Source organism: Cetorhinus maximus, chromosome 1, assembly GCF_964194155.1.
Source record: "Cetorhinus maximus chromosome 1, sCetMax3.hap1.1, whole genome shotgun sequence".
Taxonomy (NCBI): Eukaryota; Metazoa; Chordata; class Chondrichthyes; order Lamniformes; family Cetorhinidae; genus Cetorhinus; species Cetorhinus maximus.
This window is the reverse complement of record NC_135879.1, coordinates 117,796,557-117,812,696: the sequence shown is the minus strand read 5'-3', so window position 1 is coordinate 117,812,696 and position 16,140 is coordinate 117,796,557. Positions and strand designations below refer to the sequence as shown.

General features: G+C 44.0%; 1 protein-coding gene across 4 annotated transcripts in view; it reads right to left on the bottom strand.

Annotated features, from left to right (window-relative positions):
* tbc1d19 (TBC1 domain family, member 19) overlaps positions 1 to 7,368 on the bottom strand; it is a 173,874-nt gene extending 166,506 nt beyond the window's left edge. For 3 of the 4 annotated variants that reach the window (XM_078553375.1, XM_078553555.1, XM_078553463.1), the window contains exon 1: positions 7,212 to 7,368. In XM_078553375.1, the coding sequence (XP_078409501.1) occupies positions 7,212 to 7,316 (105 nt within the window). In that variant the 5' untranslated portion in view covers positions 7,317 to 7,368. The remainder of the gene's footprint in view (positions 1 to 7,211) is intronic. The other variant, XM_078553639.1, reaches the window with a different exon arrangement.
* Between the last annotated feature and the right edge of the window lie 8,772 nt (positions 7,369 to 16,140).

The window sequence follows — 16,140 nt, the reverse complement described above, 5'->3', positions numbered from 1 at the left end:
GAGCCCTGGAAGAAGCCAGTGGCATAGTACAGCTGTTACTTTCAGGGCCGCTGGCAATGGATGCCCTCCCAGTTCCTATGGCGCCAATTCCTGCAGAATGTGGCAAATGTGTCACCAGATCCCTGGACATGCGGAGGCATCAACAATCCTGTTGCTCGCTCATCTGCGGATTAAAACTGCAAGTTGTGTAGACCCTTGGTCTTGCAAGCCTCCAATGCACGTTTCTGTGAGCCTCATCCTCTGCGTCCAGTGGGTGCCCTGCTGCCCCTTGGTCTTGAGGGTTTTGCTCCTCCCTTTGGCGAGCCAGGTGCCTCTGTCGCAATCTTCTCCTTCTTCTCTCCTGCCTGTATGCGATTATGCAGGTAGCAATAACACCAGGCTCCATCTTCCTGATGGTCTCCTCTCTGCAGCATCAATGAAAACCAGGCATAAGAAATAGGAACAGGAGTAGACCATTTGGCCCCTCAAGCCTGCTCCACCATTCAATAAGCTCAAGGCTGATCTTCTTGTGTTTTGATTTCCACATTCTCATCCAACTCTGATAACCTTTGATTCCCTTGTCGAACAAGAATCTATCTACCTCTGCTTTAAAAATATTCAATGTCCCTGCCTCCACCACCTTCTGAGGCAGACAATTCCAAAGTTGCACAATCCTCAGAAAAAAATTCTCCTCATTTCTGTCCTAAAAGGGCAACCCCTAATTTTAAAACAGTGGCCCCCCTAGTTCCGGACTCACCCATTCAGGATCTTGTGTACTTCAATCAAATCGCCCTTTACTTTTCTAAACTCCAGTGGAAGCAAGCCCAGTCTGTCCAACCTTTCCTCATAAGACAACACACTCATTCCAGGTATCTAGAAAACCTCCTTTGAATTGCCTCCAATGCATTTACATCCTTGCTTAAATAAGGAGACCAAAACTGCACGGAGTATTCGAGGTGCGATCTCACCAATGCCCTGTATAACTGAAGCATAACATCCTTAATTTTATGTTCAATCCCTCTTGTAACAAAGGATAGCATTCCATTAGCCTTCTTAATTACTTACTGTACCTGCATACTAACTTATTGTGACATAAGTCAGCATTAGCCTCCGAAGGTCTTATTTCTGTCAATGATTTGTCAATGAATGTGGGTTCAAGGGCTTTGTTCCAGTTTTGGCAACTATTCTCCCCTGAAATCCTAGCCAACACAGGGTGCATTTCAAGGTGCTCCTTCCACCACCCCCCACTCCACCCTTTACATGACCGACTGCTATGAGATTGCTTTGGCCAGGCATTTGGGTGGCCTGCTTTCAGCCAAGGCAATGGGATCTTCATTCACTGCACTCTAATACTACACTCTTTGGAATAAACATGAGGGAAAATGTTTATCAAGGGAATGAGATTATATGAGGGAGGCCTGAGGCTTCTCTTATGTGAGCCAGCCAGCACCACAATTCTAACACGCATCTGAAGTTCATCCAGTCGCCCAATTGTTGTGGAGTTCGTTACTGCTCTGGGGAATTTCCACACTGCGAACAAGAGGTCAGTACAAGGAGATCGATTAGTGCCACCTATCTGGATTAGTCTTGCATGGATGTGCTTCATTGCTTCACTTTCCTGATTCTCTGCATTTTCATTGAAATACTCCTAACATGTCTCAGTTGTGCCTCTCTCCTCATTTGGGAATGCACAGTTCAGTTGGGTGCCCCTCTAATCGGGCCCCCAGTGTATGAAGCTGCCCTCCAATCGACCCTCAGAGCCCTCACCAGCAGGCTTTCTCCTCATTTTAATTTTGTACTGCAACATCGCTGCAGGTTAGAAGATGGTGGTGCTGAGCTCTCACTGCCAGACCAGCTTGGACCCTCCCTGTGAGAGTGTGGAAACCCCTCCCATCGTCCCAGAGGAGCTTAATGTTCAAGTTTCCCTCCGTCCAAGATCTCTCAATCCTCCCACTGTATTCCTTGATCCCAACGTGACTGTGGTGGATATCCATTTGTTAGCCCCTGAACACTTTGAGGTGGATGTGTCTATGCCCCGTGTGGACCTCGCCCCTATCCATCTTGAGGCCATTTGCACAGTTAAACATATACCCGACCTTCACCTTCGGATGCCCTCACAATACCTTCTCCCCTTCTGTAGGCTGCAGTTGCCTGCCCTGACTGAGCATGCCATCTGCGGCCCAGTATGATGCCAGAAACCTCACAGACCCAGGCACGTGATTTTACGACAACACCCTGCCCATAACATGCAAGGCACAACTGAGACTGGACTAACATGCCCTCCCCATCCCTGGACTGGGACAAGGACAGTGTTTACCAGCTCAACAATATAAACTGAAGCGCTTCCTCACTCAGCGCATCTCCCATTCAGGCCTCAAGTGGCTTATGTCATTCTGTAACATACTCTCTCCCCATCCTGGCACTGAGGGCACTAACTCTTCCTCACCCCACCCCCAGTAGAGCCCTTCCCCTACAGCACATTCACATGCCTAGGGCCAGTTTCCCCCTTTCCCCAGTGCAGCCCTAACCCTGCAACCCATTGAAAGACACCCCTGCCTTACCTGCTGAGTTTTTCCAGGTAATTCTGTTTTTGTTTTGGATTTCCAGCATCCGCAGTAGCTTTTAGCTTTTTGTTTTTACCCCTGCCTTACCACTGGTCTGGTAGGTAGAGAGTTGCCTGTGATAACCCCCCTGAAAGCGATGTGCTGCTACCTACGAGCCTGGCGCTGATTACTGTGAGTGTTGCGCGATGCAAGGTAGGCGAACGAACCTCCAAGTCACACGTGAAGTGCAGGTTGCCAGGTGCACGTCACTTATATATCGCTGTGAAACACGCCATTCTAATTGCACGCCGGCATTCCTTGATGATCCAGTGTGGGGGGTTGATTCCAGCGAGCAGTCCTTATGATGAGGCGCAAATCTATTGGAATTACATTCCCAATGTGTCACAGCAGGAAACGTGTCCTGCCATTGAAGGCTGCAGCGCCAATCACAAGCTGGTTTTACAATGATGTAAAACTGATTTTTGGCCTTCTTGCGATATTTTCCGCTACCGCTCACCGCAGGAGGGAGCAGAAAATCCCAGCCCAAGCTTTTGGAGGAGGACTTGAACACACAATCTTCTTACACAGAGGCAAGAGTGCTACCAACTGAGCCATGGCTTACACACTAATGGTGTTTCATACTCATGAAAATCCTCTGGTAATGAATGGATAACGGTACATTAATCTAGAATGTGCACTAAGAACAGCAAAGCCTGACAATTAATTGTAAAATAAAAACATGCAGTACTGCAATAAAATAAGTCAAAATAAGCAGTTACAGTATGGAGAAATGTTGGGTAGTTTTCCCTGCTGGGGAAAGTGAGTGAAACATGCTTCATTTTGTTAACATTAAGGAGTATTCTTTACTCCAAATAACATTAGCCCTGTATGCTGGAACATTATTGAAAAGTTCTTGCGATTCCATAAATCACAAGTCTGAAGTCACTCAGTTATCATCAGATCACTGTTAACTCAGCCTTGGCAGTGTTTGAGAAAGCATAAATGCCAATATTTCAATCACTTACTGAGGAACTCCATAGAGATCCTCCCTAAGGTTATCAAAATTTGCATACATTGAAAGCAATGTTTTCAAATGTAAACCTCCTGGACTTCTCTGAAAAATCTGTCAACAACTAGATATATATGAGACCATACACATGTGATTTTAAAAGAGGAGATCAAACTACAAACAATTTGGGGGAGAAGAACTGGAAAATGAATGCTAATTTGATACACGTATTGTTGTTCACATGAATTAAGAAATAACACTCATGCAATGTGTGACAAAACTAAATCTTAACTGGAACTATTTCACCCCAATTTTTCAAGTGTGTGCCACTCAACACAAAACAGCCATTAAATAATTCCGTCTCTGGCCTTCAGCCATATGCAAAAAAATGAATTTCATTTAGAGCTATACAAATGCAGCAATAATTTAAAATATATATATGACAGCACAATACCTTCCTTTGAAGTTAGTTTTTAGAAAATTTCTCCAATCATTACGGCAGAGCAGAATTTGCAAAAGTGGAAATCAAGATGTAGGTGGCATTCATGCTGCCACTCTTGAACTGATGCAAGTACTTTGGATAAGCATCAATGTAAATCTCAACCATTATTTAAGTGCATTAAAGCCTTGTGGTTCAAGGTTCCTCCAAGAGCTGGTCTTACACTGGTTTCAAATCCCAAAGTGTGCAGTATAAATTCAATTTCTGACAGCAAATAAATCATTTTACTTCAAGTATTCAATACAGAAAAAATAGCTCACAAATTCTTCTGGCTCCTATTTTTACAAATTACACCAAAATAATCACATTCTAGCAAACCTAATACCACAGAAGTATCACTTAGACGTGAATTAGTTGTATCCCAAAGTTTGCAAGTCATAAAATCTCCAAGATTATGTTATTTAGGAACCAGATATTACAACAATGTGTTTTTATAAAACGTCTATAATGTAGTAAAATAATCCAAGGAAGAACAATATCAGTCAACTTTTGACACCAAGCCAAAGAATGAGATATCAGCTTCATTATGTACACTCAGCCGAGAGCCCAGGCATCTATTAGACTAACAGAACACCTGCGCCCCAGATGAAACATTGTTTGATTGACAGCTCAGTTCTTTGATCTCTGCAGTCAATTTTACAATGTTTGTTGACACAAGTTAATTAGTTTCAAAGGTTTGTAGTTTTTGAAACTTCAAAGGGCCTGGATGATTGACACTTCTATTAGCTTGCAGTCCAGATCTTTTTTCAAACATAAGACAAAGTTATCAACAATAACTTTTTTCAAAAGCTTTTATTCTACACATTCCATTATACACTATGGGGTTCATTGTTCCTAGGAAGTGTACAGTGGATCAATAGGCATGGAAGTGCCATTGCTTGGCATGAGGGGTCACAGGTGGTGGGTAGAGGGGCATAGGGGGCATGAGGTGACATAGGGATGGGTGGAAGGGCAGAGCTTGGCATAGGGGGCATGAGGGAATGTAGGGATGGATGGAAGGGCAGGGGGCATGAGGAAGAAAAAAAGAGGGTGGGTGGGGGACACGAAGTGGCATGGATGGGGTATGGGGAGTGTTTGGAGAGTGAAGGGATGTAAGCGGTGAAGGATTGAGGGTTTTTGTGTTTTTATTTTCACTGGGACAATATCTCATGGCACCAAGGCGGGCCTTTTAAACAGCACCTGGCAGCCCCTATGGCTGCCTCTGCACTTCTTCCTGGGTCTGCTGGCCCGACTCCAGCCCGCACTAGTCCCCAGTACTGAAGATCCTGCCTTTGCAGGCACTTTCTCCCAAGGCAGGCAAGCCAAGCCGGGAATTTTCAGTCAAGCTATTCAACATGTCCTGCGCAAATGCCCTTTCGTCAATGGTGCAACATGCTAACACCAGAGTATCCAGCATTTGAAATGAAGTAATTGTCTACATGAGCCTTCAAATCTGGGATTTCTGGCAGTGCCATTGTCTAACATGGTCAATTCTTGAACAGCATGCAGGCCAATACTAGGGTTTGAAGAACCTACTGACATCTCCTGTCACTGATTGAAAATTTGAAATTACAGGTTTCTGCATGGGAAAGGTAGTATTTGTAAAAGAGAAAGCAGAGGACAAGAAGCAAACATCTCCAAAATCACAGCTCAATCAAAATTTGGTGGAAAACTTGGCGAAAAATTAAACGAACTATAAATATATACATTATAAAAAACAGATATCATATAGTTTAGAGATACAATCACTTAAAACAATCACAGTACTTTGATCTTCACATAAACCTATTGACTTGTATTGCTTTCTATAGCTGTCCTTATATGACCTGACATCAGTCCTGGTGTTGTCCCTTACAAAACACAAGTCTGCCACAGCAGACATCAACACAAAGTAAACTTGCCAGATTTGCAAATGCCATGTAGTACAAAGACTCAGTTTTAAAAATATATTTCTAGCAGCCTTTTTAGTTAATCCAACAAATTTACTTGAAATTAATCGATTATGCAAAGAGTTGCAATTCACATGCAGGTGACACCAGCACAGCACTAAAGTAGAGGGTGTCCAAAGCTTTTTGTTGGACGGTGAGGCTCTGGGTGGGAGGAAGCACGTCAAATTTAAATCTATGTGCCCTTTAATTTAATTTGAAAAAAATATCAGATTTTTGATGCTAACAGAAGTTGGTGTTCTGATTTTGGTTTGGTTCAGCAATAAATCAAAAGCATTTGAAACCACCCTTTGTAAAGCTTCAGACTCAAAAAGCCTAAACAAACAATGAAAACAAACTGGCAGGAATGGGGCCATCATTTAACCCAAAACAAAAGCAGTTTACTGAGAGGTCACCAGCCATCCAAGCCTGTAAGTGAAGCGACCAGAGGATTTTAAAAATGTAAAGCAGTCACCATATCTTGGACAAGTCACACTGCCAATTAAGAGGTGCTGATAAAATCACAAAAGAACTCTGCTGACCAAGATCAGAAAGGGACAGTTGGAATTTCTTGGGCATGAAGCAAGAAATCATGATTTAGAAAGTCTGATGCTGATGGGATCTATGGGAAAAGAGATCGAGGTAGACAAAGAATGATTTTTCTAAGGGGTGTTGCAAACTGGATGAATGTACCACCAACGAAGATAATCCACACCTCCAAAATAACATTAACATGGAGGTCCATGGTCACCAACACCTTCTTAGGGCATGGTAGCTGGAGAGAGAGAGAAAGCAGTCACCAAAGTCGGTTGTTTCTCCATCAGAAGCAAACACAGGCCCTTCTCCAAAACCCTCTCTGGTCCTGGGTGAGCAAACCACGACTATTGCAGGTTATGCTGGAAGCAGACAGCAGGTGTATCAGGTAGTGAAGGAGAGCAGAGTGGATGGGGGAATGAGGGTTTCCCAGCATCAACCCAAACCTCGACCTGTGGGTGCTGGCTGTTGCTGTGCAGCTCCTGCCCTCCCTGCAGTGAAATTGTGCTCCAGTTACAATGTGCAGCTCATCGATTTGCCATTTATTTCTCTTTCCATCACGAGTGCACCCAGAGCCAGGACAGCCCAGGCCTGGACTGGGGCTCGGCCGCGGATCAGGTTCCTCAATGTCGATTCCCCGACCCCCGCCCCCAACCGGTTCCCCTCCCCCCAACCGGTTCCCCTCCCCCCAACCGGTCCCCCTCCCCCCAACCGGTCCCCCTCCCCGCCGGGCCCGGACTCACCCTAGCTTCCCGCTCCAACTCTGAGTGCAGCTTAGAGCCGCGGAGCCGCTGCACGATGTGAGCGATGGTGACCGAGAGCTGCCGGTGCAGCGAATCCGGCTCCATCTTCCGCCGCCTGTTCCGTTACCGTGGCAACCAACCGTCAGAGCGCGCGAGCCGCCCCCGCAACGTTCCAAAGCGCAGAGAGAGCGAGCTGACGCCGCGGACACTGAAGCGGCTCCTACCTCCAGGGCACTACAGACCCCTCCGCCAGCTCTGTAAACCCCCTAACCCATCTCCCACTCCCCACAAAGCTGCAAACACTCTACCCCCACCCCCACAGAGCACTGCAAACCCCCTACCCCATCCCCCAACACTGAAAACCCCCTACCCCCCATGGTACTGCAAAACCTCTACCCCACCCCCGACAGCACTCAAAACCCCTACTCCTGCCCCAGTACTGCAAAACCTCTACCCTCACCCCAGAGCATTGCAAACCCCCTACGCACCCAGCGCTGCAATACACCCCCCACCCCCAAAACCTCCAGAGCACTGTAAGTCCCATACCTACCCCAGCATTGCAAACCCCACCCCCTCAGCACAGCAAAACCCCCTAACCACAGCACTGTAAAGTCCCTATCCCCACCCCGGAGAACTGCAAACCACCCGCACCCATCCCCCCCCCCCCAACAACCTCAGGTACTGCATTGTGCCCCCCATACCACCCACCAAGACACTGCAACCCCTGCAGACTGACATCCCCAAATTTCCAACCACCCCAACCCCACTCGGGGGCACTGCAAACCTCCCTGATGCCGTACAAACCCTGCACACTGACACCCACAATTTACTGCTGCTTTCCCCCCCAAGGTGCTCCAAACCCCCAAACCTAATGACTGCTGTACCTCCCAGGTAAAAGAACATCATGTACACCTTTCCCCCAGCCATATATTCACAGATGCATAGCCCAGGGATTGCACATGTCATGATAATAGCTGATTGTGTGTCTGGACTTAAGTACAGTCAACTCCCGCCATTTGCATTCCCTTCCATTATGATTTTGTTTACCCACGCAAATCTATTTATGTATGTTGTGATGTGGCAGATGATGTGTGCCAGGTGGACCAACTCCACAGGGGAAACTTGGTCACGATGACACAACTGTTTTGCAATTTGTATTTATTACAAGAAGATGTGTGCACTGAATTCAGAAGTAATGAGTCCACTAAGACTTTTAGGGATTTAAAATATTAAATTAAAAGATTTCAAACACATACACAAGACTACAGTTACTTGCTACAACAAATCCTAAAATTCTGAATTAACCTGACTCCCAGTTACACACCCCCTTTAAGGCAACACTCCAAAAAAAGATTTTAGATTTTTTTTTAAAACAGCAAGTTAACACAGTACCCACTTGACAGTGGAATTCCAAATACATTTCTCCAACTTTAGTTACTGGAAATAGCAGACTAATGCATAAATGGATGGAGGCTTCCCGAAGGCTGTTTCACACACTCCTGCTAGATGTTACATGGTCCTCAACATAGCCTTTCATTCTCCTTTTTATATGCTTCTCTCTCTTTAATATGTAAATTCCATTGTTCCATATGTCTTTGGAACTGTACCTTTCCCATAATATAAAAACCTTCATGTCAATATTGTCAGTAACCTTTGGGAAAAATAAACACACTCCTTAGCTTTACTTGTCTAGCTGGTTGTAAACAGACTAAGATCCCTTTGAAATCCAAACAATCCCTTCACATGTCTGAAAATGCAAATTCCCTTCATAGCTTACATGCTAAGATCCCAGCCATGTTTACTCATGAACATTTCAAGTACATTTCCTAGATTCTTTTGATAATTTCAAGCTTGCAGTCTACCTGACTCCAAACGAAATTAAATCACACAGACAGAACAATCTACACTCACACGCATAAACCTACTTCACAACAAACCAGAAAAATATTCTTAAAATTATTATACTTTCGTAACAGCATATCCAACCGCGGTTCGCCATCCAAAACTTCGCTCATCTGCAATTAAAAATGCAACAATGCAGATGCTATCAATTTAAAAAGTCAAATCAAAAAACAAAAACACATGCAACTATTACAGGCACTTGAGAGACACAAACTTGCCTCTTTTTGCAGGTCTTCAAGCTAGTGCAGCCTGTCAAAGCCACAAATTCACAGTGACAATTAAACAGTACACACCCGCATAACGGGTGGGAAATCCCGTGACTTGGAACCCTCCTAAAGCACAGATGTCACTGCACACAGAGAAACATTGAAACTCAAAGATTCGCTCCTCCCCTGTCCTCCAACCCTTGGAATACTGTAGCACAAACTAAACAGCATTTACAGAAGTGCTACGACCGGAATGGGAGGAGTGCATGAGTTATCAAGCCCCAATACTCCGCAGACCTTACCATTAATTTTTAAGTTTAATTTTATCCCGAAGTGGCCAATTGGGTATCCATATTACTAGTACCTTGAAGAAGAGGCTATGACTAGGCTTCTTTCAAAAATGGAGAATGATTAATTTATTCTGAAAACAAAAGTTATTTTAAGAAGTTGGAAGCACTACTTAACAAACAATTACAGTGTAACTATTGATTTCTTCCTAAATAGTTCCCCAAAACATGCACACAGACAAACAAAGGACAAGTAGATAATGTCTCTCTGCAGAGTTGGCTTTTAAGGATGTTTTAAAAATAAAGGATAAAGGCCATAGGGTCTCAACACTGTCGACTTGGAGTTCTGTCATGTGATGACGAGCCACTGGTCCTGGTGGACGCCTAGGAGTTCTCACTAGCCTTGTTCAGCAGTGTCCAATTGCAGACTAGTTGCACTCAGGCGGGTCCTGGCTACAGTTGATAGCTATACACACTTTAAGCAAAGGAGGAGAGAGAGGGAGCCTTCAGCTTCAGTTTGATCTGCTATCTCTGCAATCTCCAACCAAACTGCCCACAACAGCTTCCAAATCAAACTACTGTTCTGTTGTAGGGTGGCCGAGTTGTGTTATTAGTGATAGAGTTGATCTGCAAACACTCTTGGGAGGAAACATTAAGTTTATTTGTAACATACTCAGCAGCGACTACACGTGTGCTTTCAACCCCAACTCTAACTCTACACTGACTGCTGAGGTAGCCCGCGCTACTCTCCTATTAGTTACTACAGATCATGTGATCTCCCTTAACAAGTATTATTCTTAAAGGTACATTACACACTAAATACAATCATAATTACTACATTCCTCCCCCTTTGACTCAGCTATAAATATTATATTTACAAGTACATATTTTTCAAGACACATAATATTTACACTGGGTAAGGAACTTACAAGTTCAAGTCTTTCAGATGGTTTCCTGGTACATGTGGAATATCGCAGCTCCACAACTGCAGACTCTTTGTCAGGAACCTCCTTTTCCGGAGTTGCCTGAATATCCGGTGCTTCGGTGTGCATTTGCAGTTCTATATCCTCAACTCTTACAGGAACATCAGACATGCCTGTCCTGGGTTGAGTATCCTCAACAGGAAACGCAGACCGGGTCAGGATCACTGGTGGAACCATATCTTGATGATTTGTCTTTCTCTTCCTTAAATGGTCCACACGTTTACAGATAATCTGGTCTTCTACCTCTATATGGTAAGATAGAGGTCCAGTCACCACACTTATTTCACCCGGTAACCACTTTGGTCCTTCTTCAAAGTTCTTTATGTATACTATCTCTCCCACGGTAAATTTCCTCTCATGACTATGCCAGTTGTGTCTGGTTTTCTGGCTTCGCTGGCTTCTTCCCACCTTCCCCTCTAAACTTGGCATTATTAAGCTCAATCCCGTCCTAAGACGACGTTTCAAATAACTCCACAGGTGTGACACCTGTTGTTGTGTGAGGGGTAGTCCTGTAATGAAAAAGAAAGCATGATAGCTTGGTTGCCAAGGACTCACCAGTTAGCTTTTTCATGACTGGCCTGAACATTTGAACCATCCTTTTGGCCAGTCCATTTGAGGAAGGGTGGTACAGTTCAGTTTTCAGGTGAGACTGATAAACCATTGAAACTCAGCACCATGAAATACCCTGACATTATTGGAAATTACTACTTCGGGTACTCCACAAATGGCAATTCACTCAATTGTAGTGGTCGACGTTGGTGACTTCACCTCATATACGTCCAACCATTTTGAATGGGCATTGACAATGAGTAGAAACATGGTTCCCAGGAAAGGTCCGACATAGTCAATGTGTAGACCCAGGGTCTACCTGATCACTCCCATGGGTGTAATGGAGCTGTCACTGGCAACTTTTGCAATTGCTGACATTGCACACGGTGCTTTACTAAACTCTCTATTTCTCTGTCCATCCCAGGCCACCATAGATAACTGTGTGCTATGGTCTTTATTAGGGAAATTTCTGGATGGGCACTGTGTAATTCAATTAAAAGTGGCTCCCTTCCCTTTGGAGGAACTATCACTCATGCTCCCCCCAATAAGATGCCATCCTGGCTGGTTATTTCATGTCTTCTGTTGAAGTACGGTTTCATTTTGTCACCAACCATGTAGCACTTGTTCTCGTATCTGAGATAGGGCTGGGTCCTGACTTGTCCTGTCTCTGATCTGTCAAGCACATACCAGCGAGGAATCTAAGAAATTTAACAGTAAAACAAGTTCCTGTGGAACTGGGACGTGCTGCTTATTTTCTTGTAAAGGCAAACAACAAAGGGCATCGGCATTTGTTATTTGATTGCCAGGCCTATGTATGAAAGTGTATTCGTATGCTGCCAGAATTAAAGCCCATCATTGTATTCTTGCTGAGGCTATGGGTGGTATAGCCTTGTCCTCACTAAACAATCCTAGCAATGGTTTGTGGCCTGAAACAATTGTAAAATGGCAGCCGTGTACGTACTGGTGAAATTTCTTGACACCAAAGATGATGGACAAGCCTTCTTTTTCTATCTGCGAGTATCCCTTTTCCTCTGTGGTGAGCGTTCTTGAAACATAACCTAATGGCTGTTATGTGTCGTTGTCCATCCAATGAGAGAGCACTGCTCCCACTCCGTAGGGAGATGCGCCACATATCAGCACCAATTCTTTCATCTGGTCATAATGCACTAATAGGTTGGATAAGTGCAACAATTGTTTCACCTTTATGAAAGCTCCTTTCTGGGGCACCTCCCAGGACCAACATTGGCTCTTTTTGAGTAGAGAATGCAGGGGGCCAGCACTGTAGACAAATTGAGTAAGAACCGCCCATAATAGTTGATCATTCCTAGGAATGATTTGAGCTCTGAGGCATTCTTTGGCGCAGGTGCCTCTCTAATGGCTCTCACTTTCTCCTCAACCGGGTGGAGGCCCTGTGAATCTACCCAGTGACCCAAATAGATTACCTCTCTCACTTGGAATGTGCACTTTTCTTTTTTTAAACACACTCCAGCTTGCAAGAAACATTTTAAGACTTCTTCTAAGTTTGCCAAATACTCTTTCTCAGTGAATCCTGTCACCAATACATCGTCTAGATTGACTACAACCTTGGGCAGTCCCTGTAGTAAGCTTTCCATTGTTCTCTGAAAGATGGCACAAGTGGAGGTATATTGGTACAACCCTTTGTGAGTATTAATTGTGACAAATTCCTGGGAGGCATTTTCCAACTCTACTGACTCATGTCAAACTTTGTGTACATTGTCCCTCCTGCCAGCTTGGCATACAGGCCTTTTCAATTTTTGGAATGGGGTGCCTGTGTAGCTTAGTTACTTTATGAACCATCAGTTTGTAGTCTCCACAAATTCAGACGGGGACTATGGGTGCTGCCCATTCAGAGAACTGAACAGGTTGTATAATGCCCAATTTCTCTAGTCTTTTCAGATCAATGTCACCTTTCTCTCGCAGGGCATATGGCACCGGTCTCGCCTTCATGAAGCGAGGGGTTGCTTCCGGATCCACATGAACCTTGGCCTGCAGGCCCTGGATTTTCCCCAATTCATCCTTGAAGATGGAGGCATGCTTTCTAAGTAGCTCTGGTAGCCCACTTGCTCTCAACTGGAAAATTTCAGACCATTCTAACTTAAACTCTATTAACCAGTTTCATCCCAGGAGGCTTGGCCCTTCATCTGCTACCACCATCAAGGGTAGTTTTGCTGATTGGCTTCCATAATGGACAGCTACTCTGCTTATGCTTTTTACTTGAATGTCTTCACCCGTATATGTTCTTAGCTTGGCGTCTGTTTCTTCTAAACTTAATTAGTGTTCACCTATATTCAAATATCTGAAGGTATGTTCCCCAATTGCTGTAGTGGAAGCTCCCGTGTCCACTTCCATTCTAACAGGTTTGCCATTTACTTTCACTGTGACAATTATTGGTTCTATCTTTCCAACTTTCAGATTAAACAATGAGTTAATGTCTGAATTTGTTGTTTCAGGCTCTTCTACATTGTAGATTTCACTGGGCTTCTTCTTTTGTTTACAAGCTTGCTGGGATCTTTCCTTGCCATGCCGCATCACATGTCCATTTCTATGACAATAGTAGCATTCGATTTTTTTAAACTGTCAATCGCTAAAAGACTGCTTATTTCCACCTCTATTAAAATTATTATTCGATTTCGCTGCTAAGTTATTTTTCTTTATTCTTCGGCTAATGGGGACTCTTTCCCATTTCTTAGCAGTCTCACTTTTTCGCGCCTGAGGTTTCCTGCCTGCTGTGGAGGATGGCACCATTTTGCACACCCTATATTGCTTTTGAATCTCTTAATGCACTTTCCATGGCCAGCGCTATCTCCAGCGCCTTCTTGAAATCCAGACTCACTTCAAACAATAATCTTTTCTGAATAGTGTCCTCTTTCACACCACACACTAAACAACCTCTGAGCATGTCATTCAGAGTTGTGCCAAACTCACAATGTTCCGTTAACTGCTTCAAATTTGCCATGTAGCATGCAATTGTCTCACCCGTGGCTCTATTTTGCGAATTAATCCTGAACCTCTGCATTGTGACTGAGGGCTTTGGTTTAAAGTGACCCTTCATGAGGTCTACCAATTCATCAAAATTCTTTGAATCTGGGGCACTGGGTGCCATCAGACTTCGAATCAAGCTGTAGGTTTTGCTTCCACAAGCACACAAGAGGATTGTTCGCCTCTTCTCTTCTCCCGTAATCTCGTTCACTTGAAAAAAGAATATGAGGCGTTCTATATGAGACTAGTCATCTGTGGCAGGTTCAAAAGGATCAATTCTCCCAAATTGTGGCATTTTGAGAGGAGGTAACTTCTTCAATTCTAACAGAGCTTGCTACTTACAATCACTGGGTGTGGTACAGTGCCAATTTCTTTCTAAGTTGATTTCTTCTGTTCAATCCTATTTTATCCTTGTCACCAGTTTGTTGTAGCTGAGTTGTGTTATGAGTGATAGACCTGATCTGCAGAACTTCTTGGGTGGAAACATTAAGTATATTTACACCATACTCAGCACCAACTATACATGTACTTTCAACTCTAATTCTGACTCTACAATGACTGCTGAGATAGCCCACGCTACTCTACTATAGGTTACTACAGATCATGCGATCTTCCTTAACACGTATTATTCTTAAAGGTACATTACACACTAAATAAAACCATAATTACTATGTGTTCTCTCTCTCTGACCTCAAGCAACCAGGCAACAGTCCAGGTTTTTTCCCTCTCTCCCATGTGACTGCCTGGTTGTACAACTTTCCATGAATTAATGCAAACGACTCTTCCAGTCACAAAACTCCTTTTAAAAACCAGGTATAGCCTTAGACTTGCTGTCTCCATTTCAAAAGTGAAACTAGATCCCAGGCTAGTGTCCGCCTGTCCAGTTCAGGTCATGTTCTTCCAGTTTTTAAGAGAAAAATTCAATCTTAAAAGATATGCTTCTGACAAAAGCGAACATTTCAAGTTTCTGCACATGATCCTGAAAGGTTAATAAAGAACTTACTTTATAAAATTCTTCAGAAACCATAAAAAAATGCTGTTTGTCCTCTTTTCCTGGAAGAAAGTGTGCACTGCAAACATCCCTTCACTGCGCATGTGCAGTCTCCCCATGCACGTGGGTTACAAGTTACAGTTAAAAGACAGTACAGCACTTTACTAAAAATGTGTGAGTCAGAGCCAAGCAGAAAACGTTCCAGGAAGGTGACAACACTTGAACAAAAAGTCACAATCCTAGATAGCAAAATGGTGCAAGTGCTTCCATGCTGGCCAAGGAATGTTCTGTGAATTAATCTACAATCAGGTACATTAGGCAGTCTGAACAAAAAGTAAGGGCCAGTGTTAGTGTTTCTGATAGTCATACTGCCAAGTTAACGTCTGTGAGTAGGAGAGATCCACATTTAGAGGAAATGGAGGAGTTATTCAATGAGTGAAGAGAGCACCAGGATCATAGGAGGACTCCAGCTAATGACCCAATCATTTGAAACAAAGCCCTCGAATTGTACTAGAACATAGAAAGTAGTAAAGAGGATAGTGCTGGTGACGATGAAGGTGATGCAGAAGGTGCCTCTCCTTCTATTTCCAAAGAAATGTAAGCCAACACAGGATGGTTCACTCGTTTTAAAAATAGTTTCAGGCTGCATAATGTGAAGTTGGTGGGGGAGGCTGCTTCTGCTGACCATCCAGCTGCAGGAGAGTTTCCAAAGGTGCTGCAGGGATATATTGAGGAGAGAGGCTACCAGGCAGAGCAGGTCTTCAATGCAGTCAAAACTGGCCTGTTCTGGAAGAAGATGCCAAGTAGGACTTACATTTCAAAAGAAGAAAAGACAGCTCCTGGGTTTAAGGCAGCAATGTGCCAATGTCACTGGCTTTAAATGCAAACCAATGTCACTGGCTTTAAATGCAAACCAATGCTGGTTTATAGGCCAGAAAACCCTTGAGCTTTCTAAGGGAAAAATAAATGTCATCTGCCAGTCTTTTGGAAGGCTAACAGCAATGCCTGGGT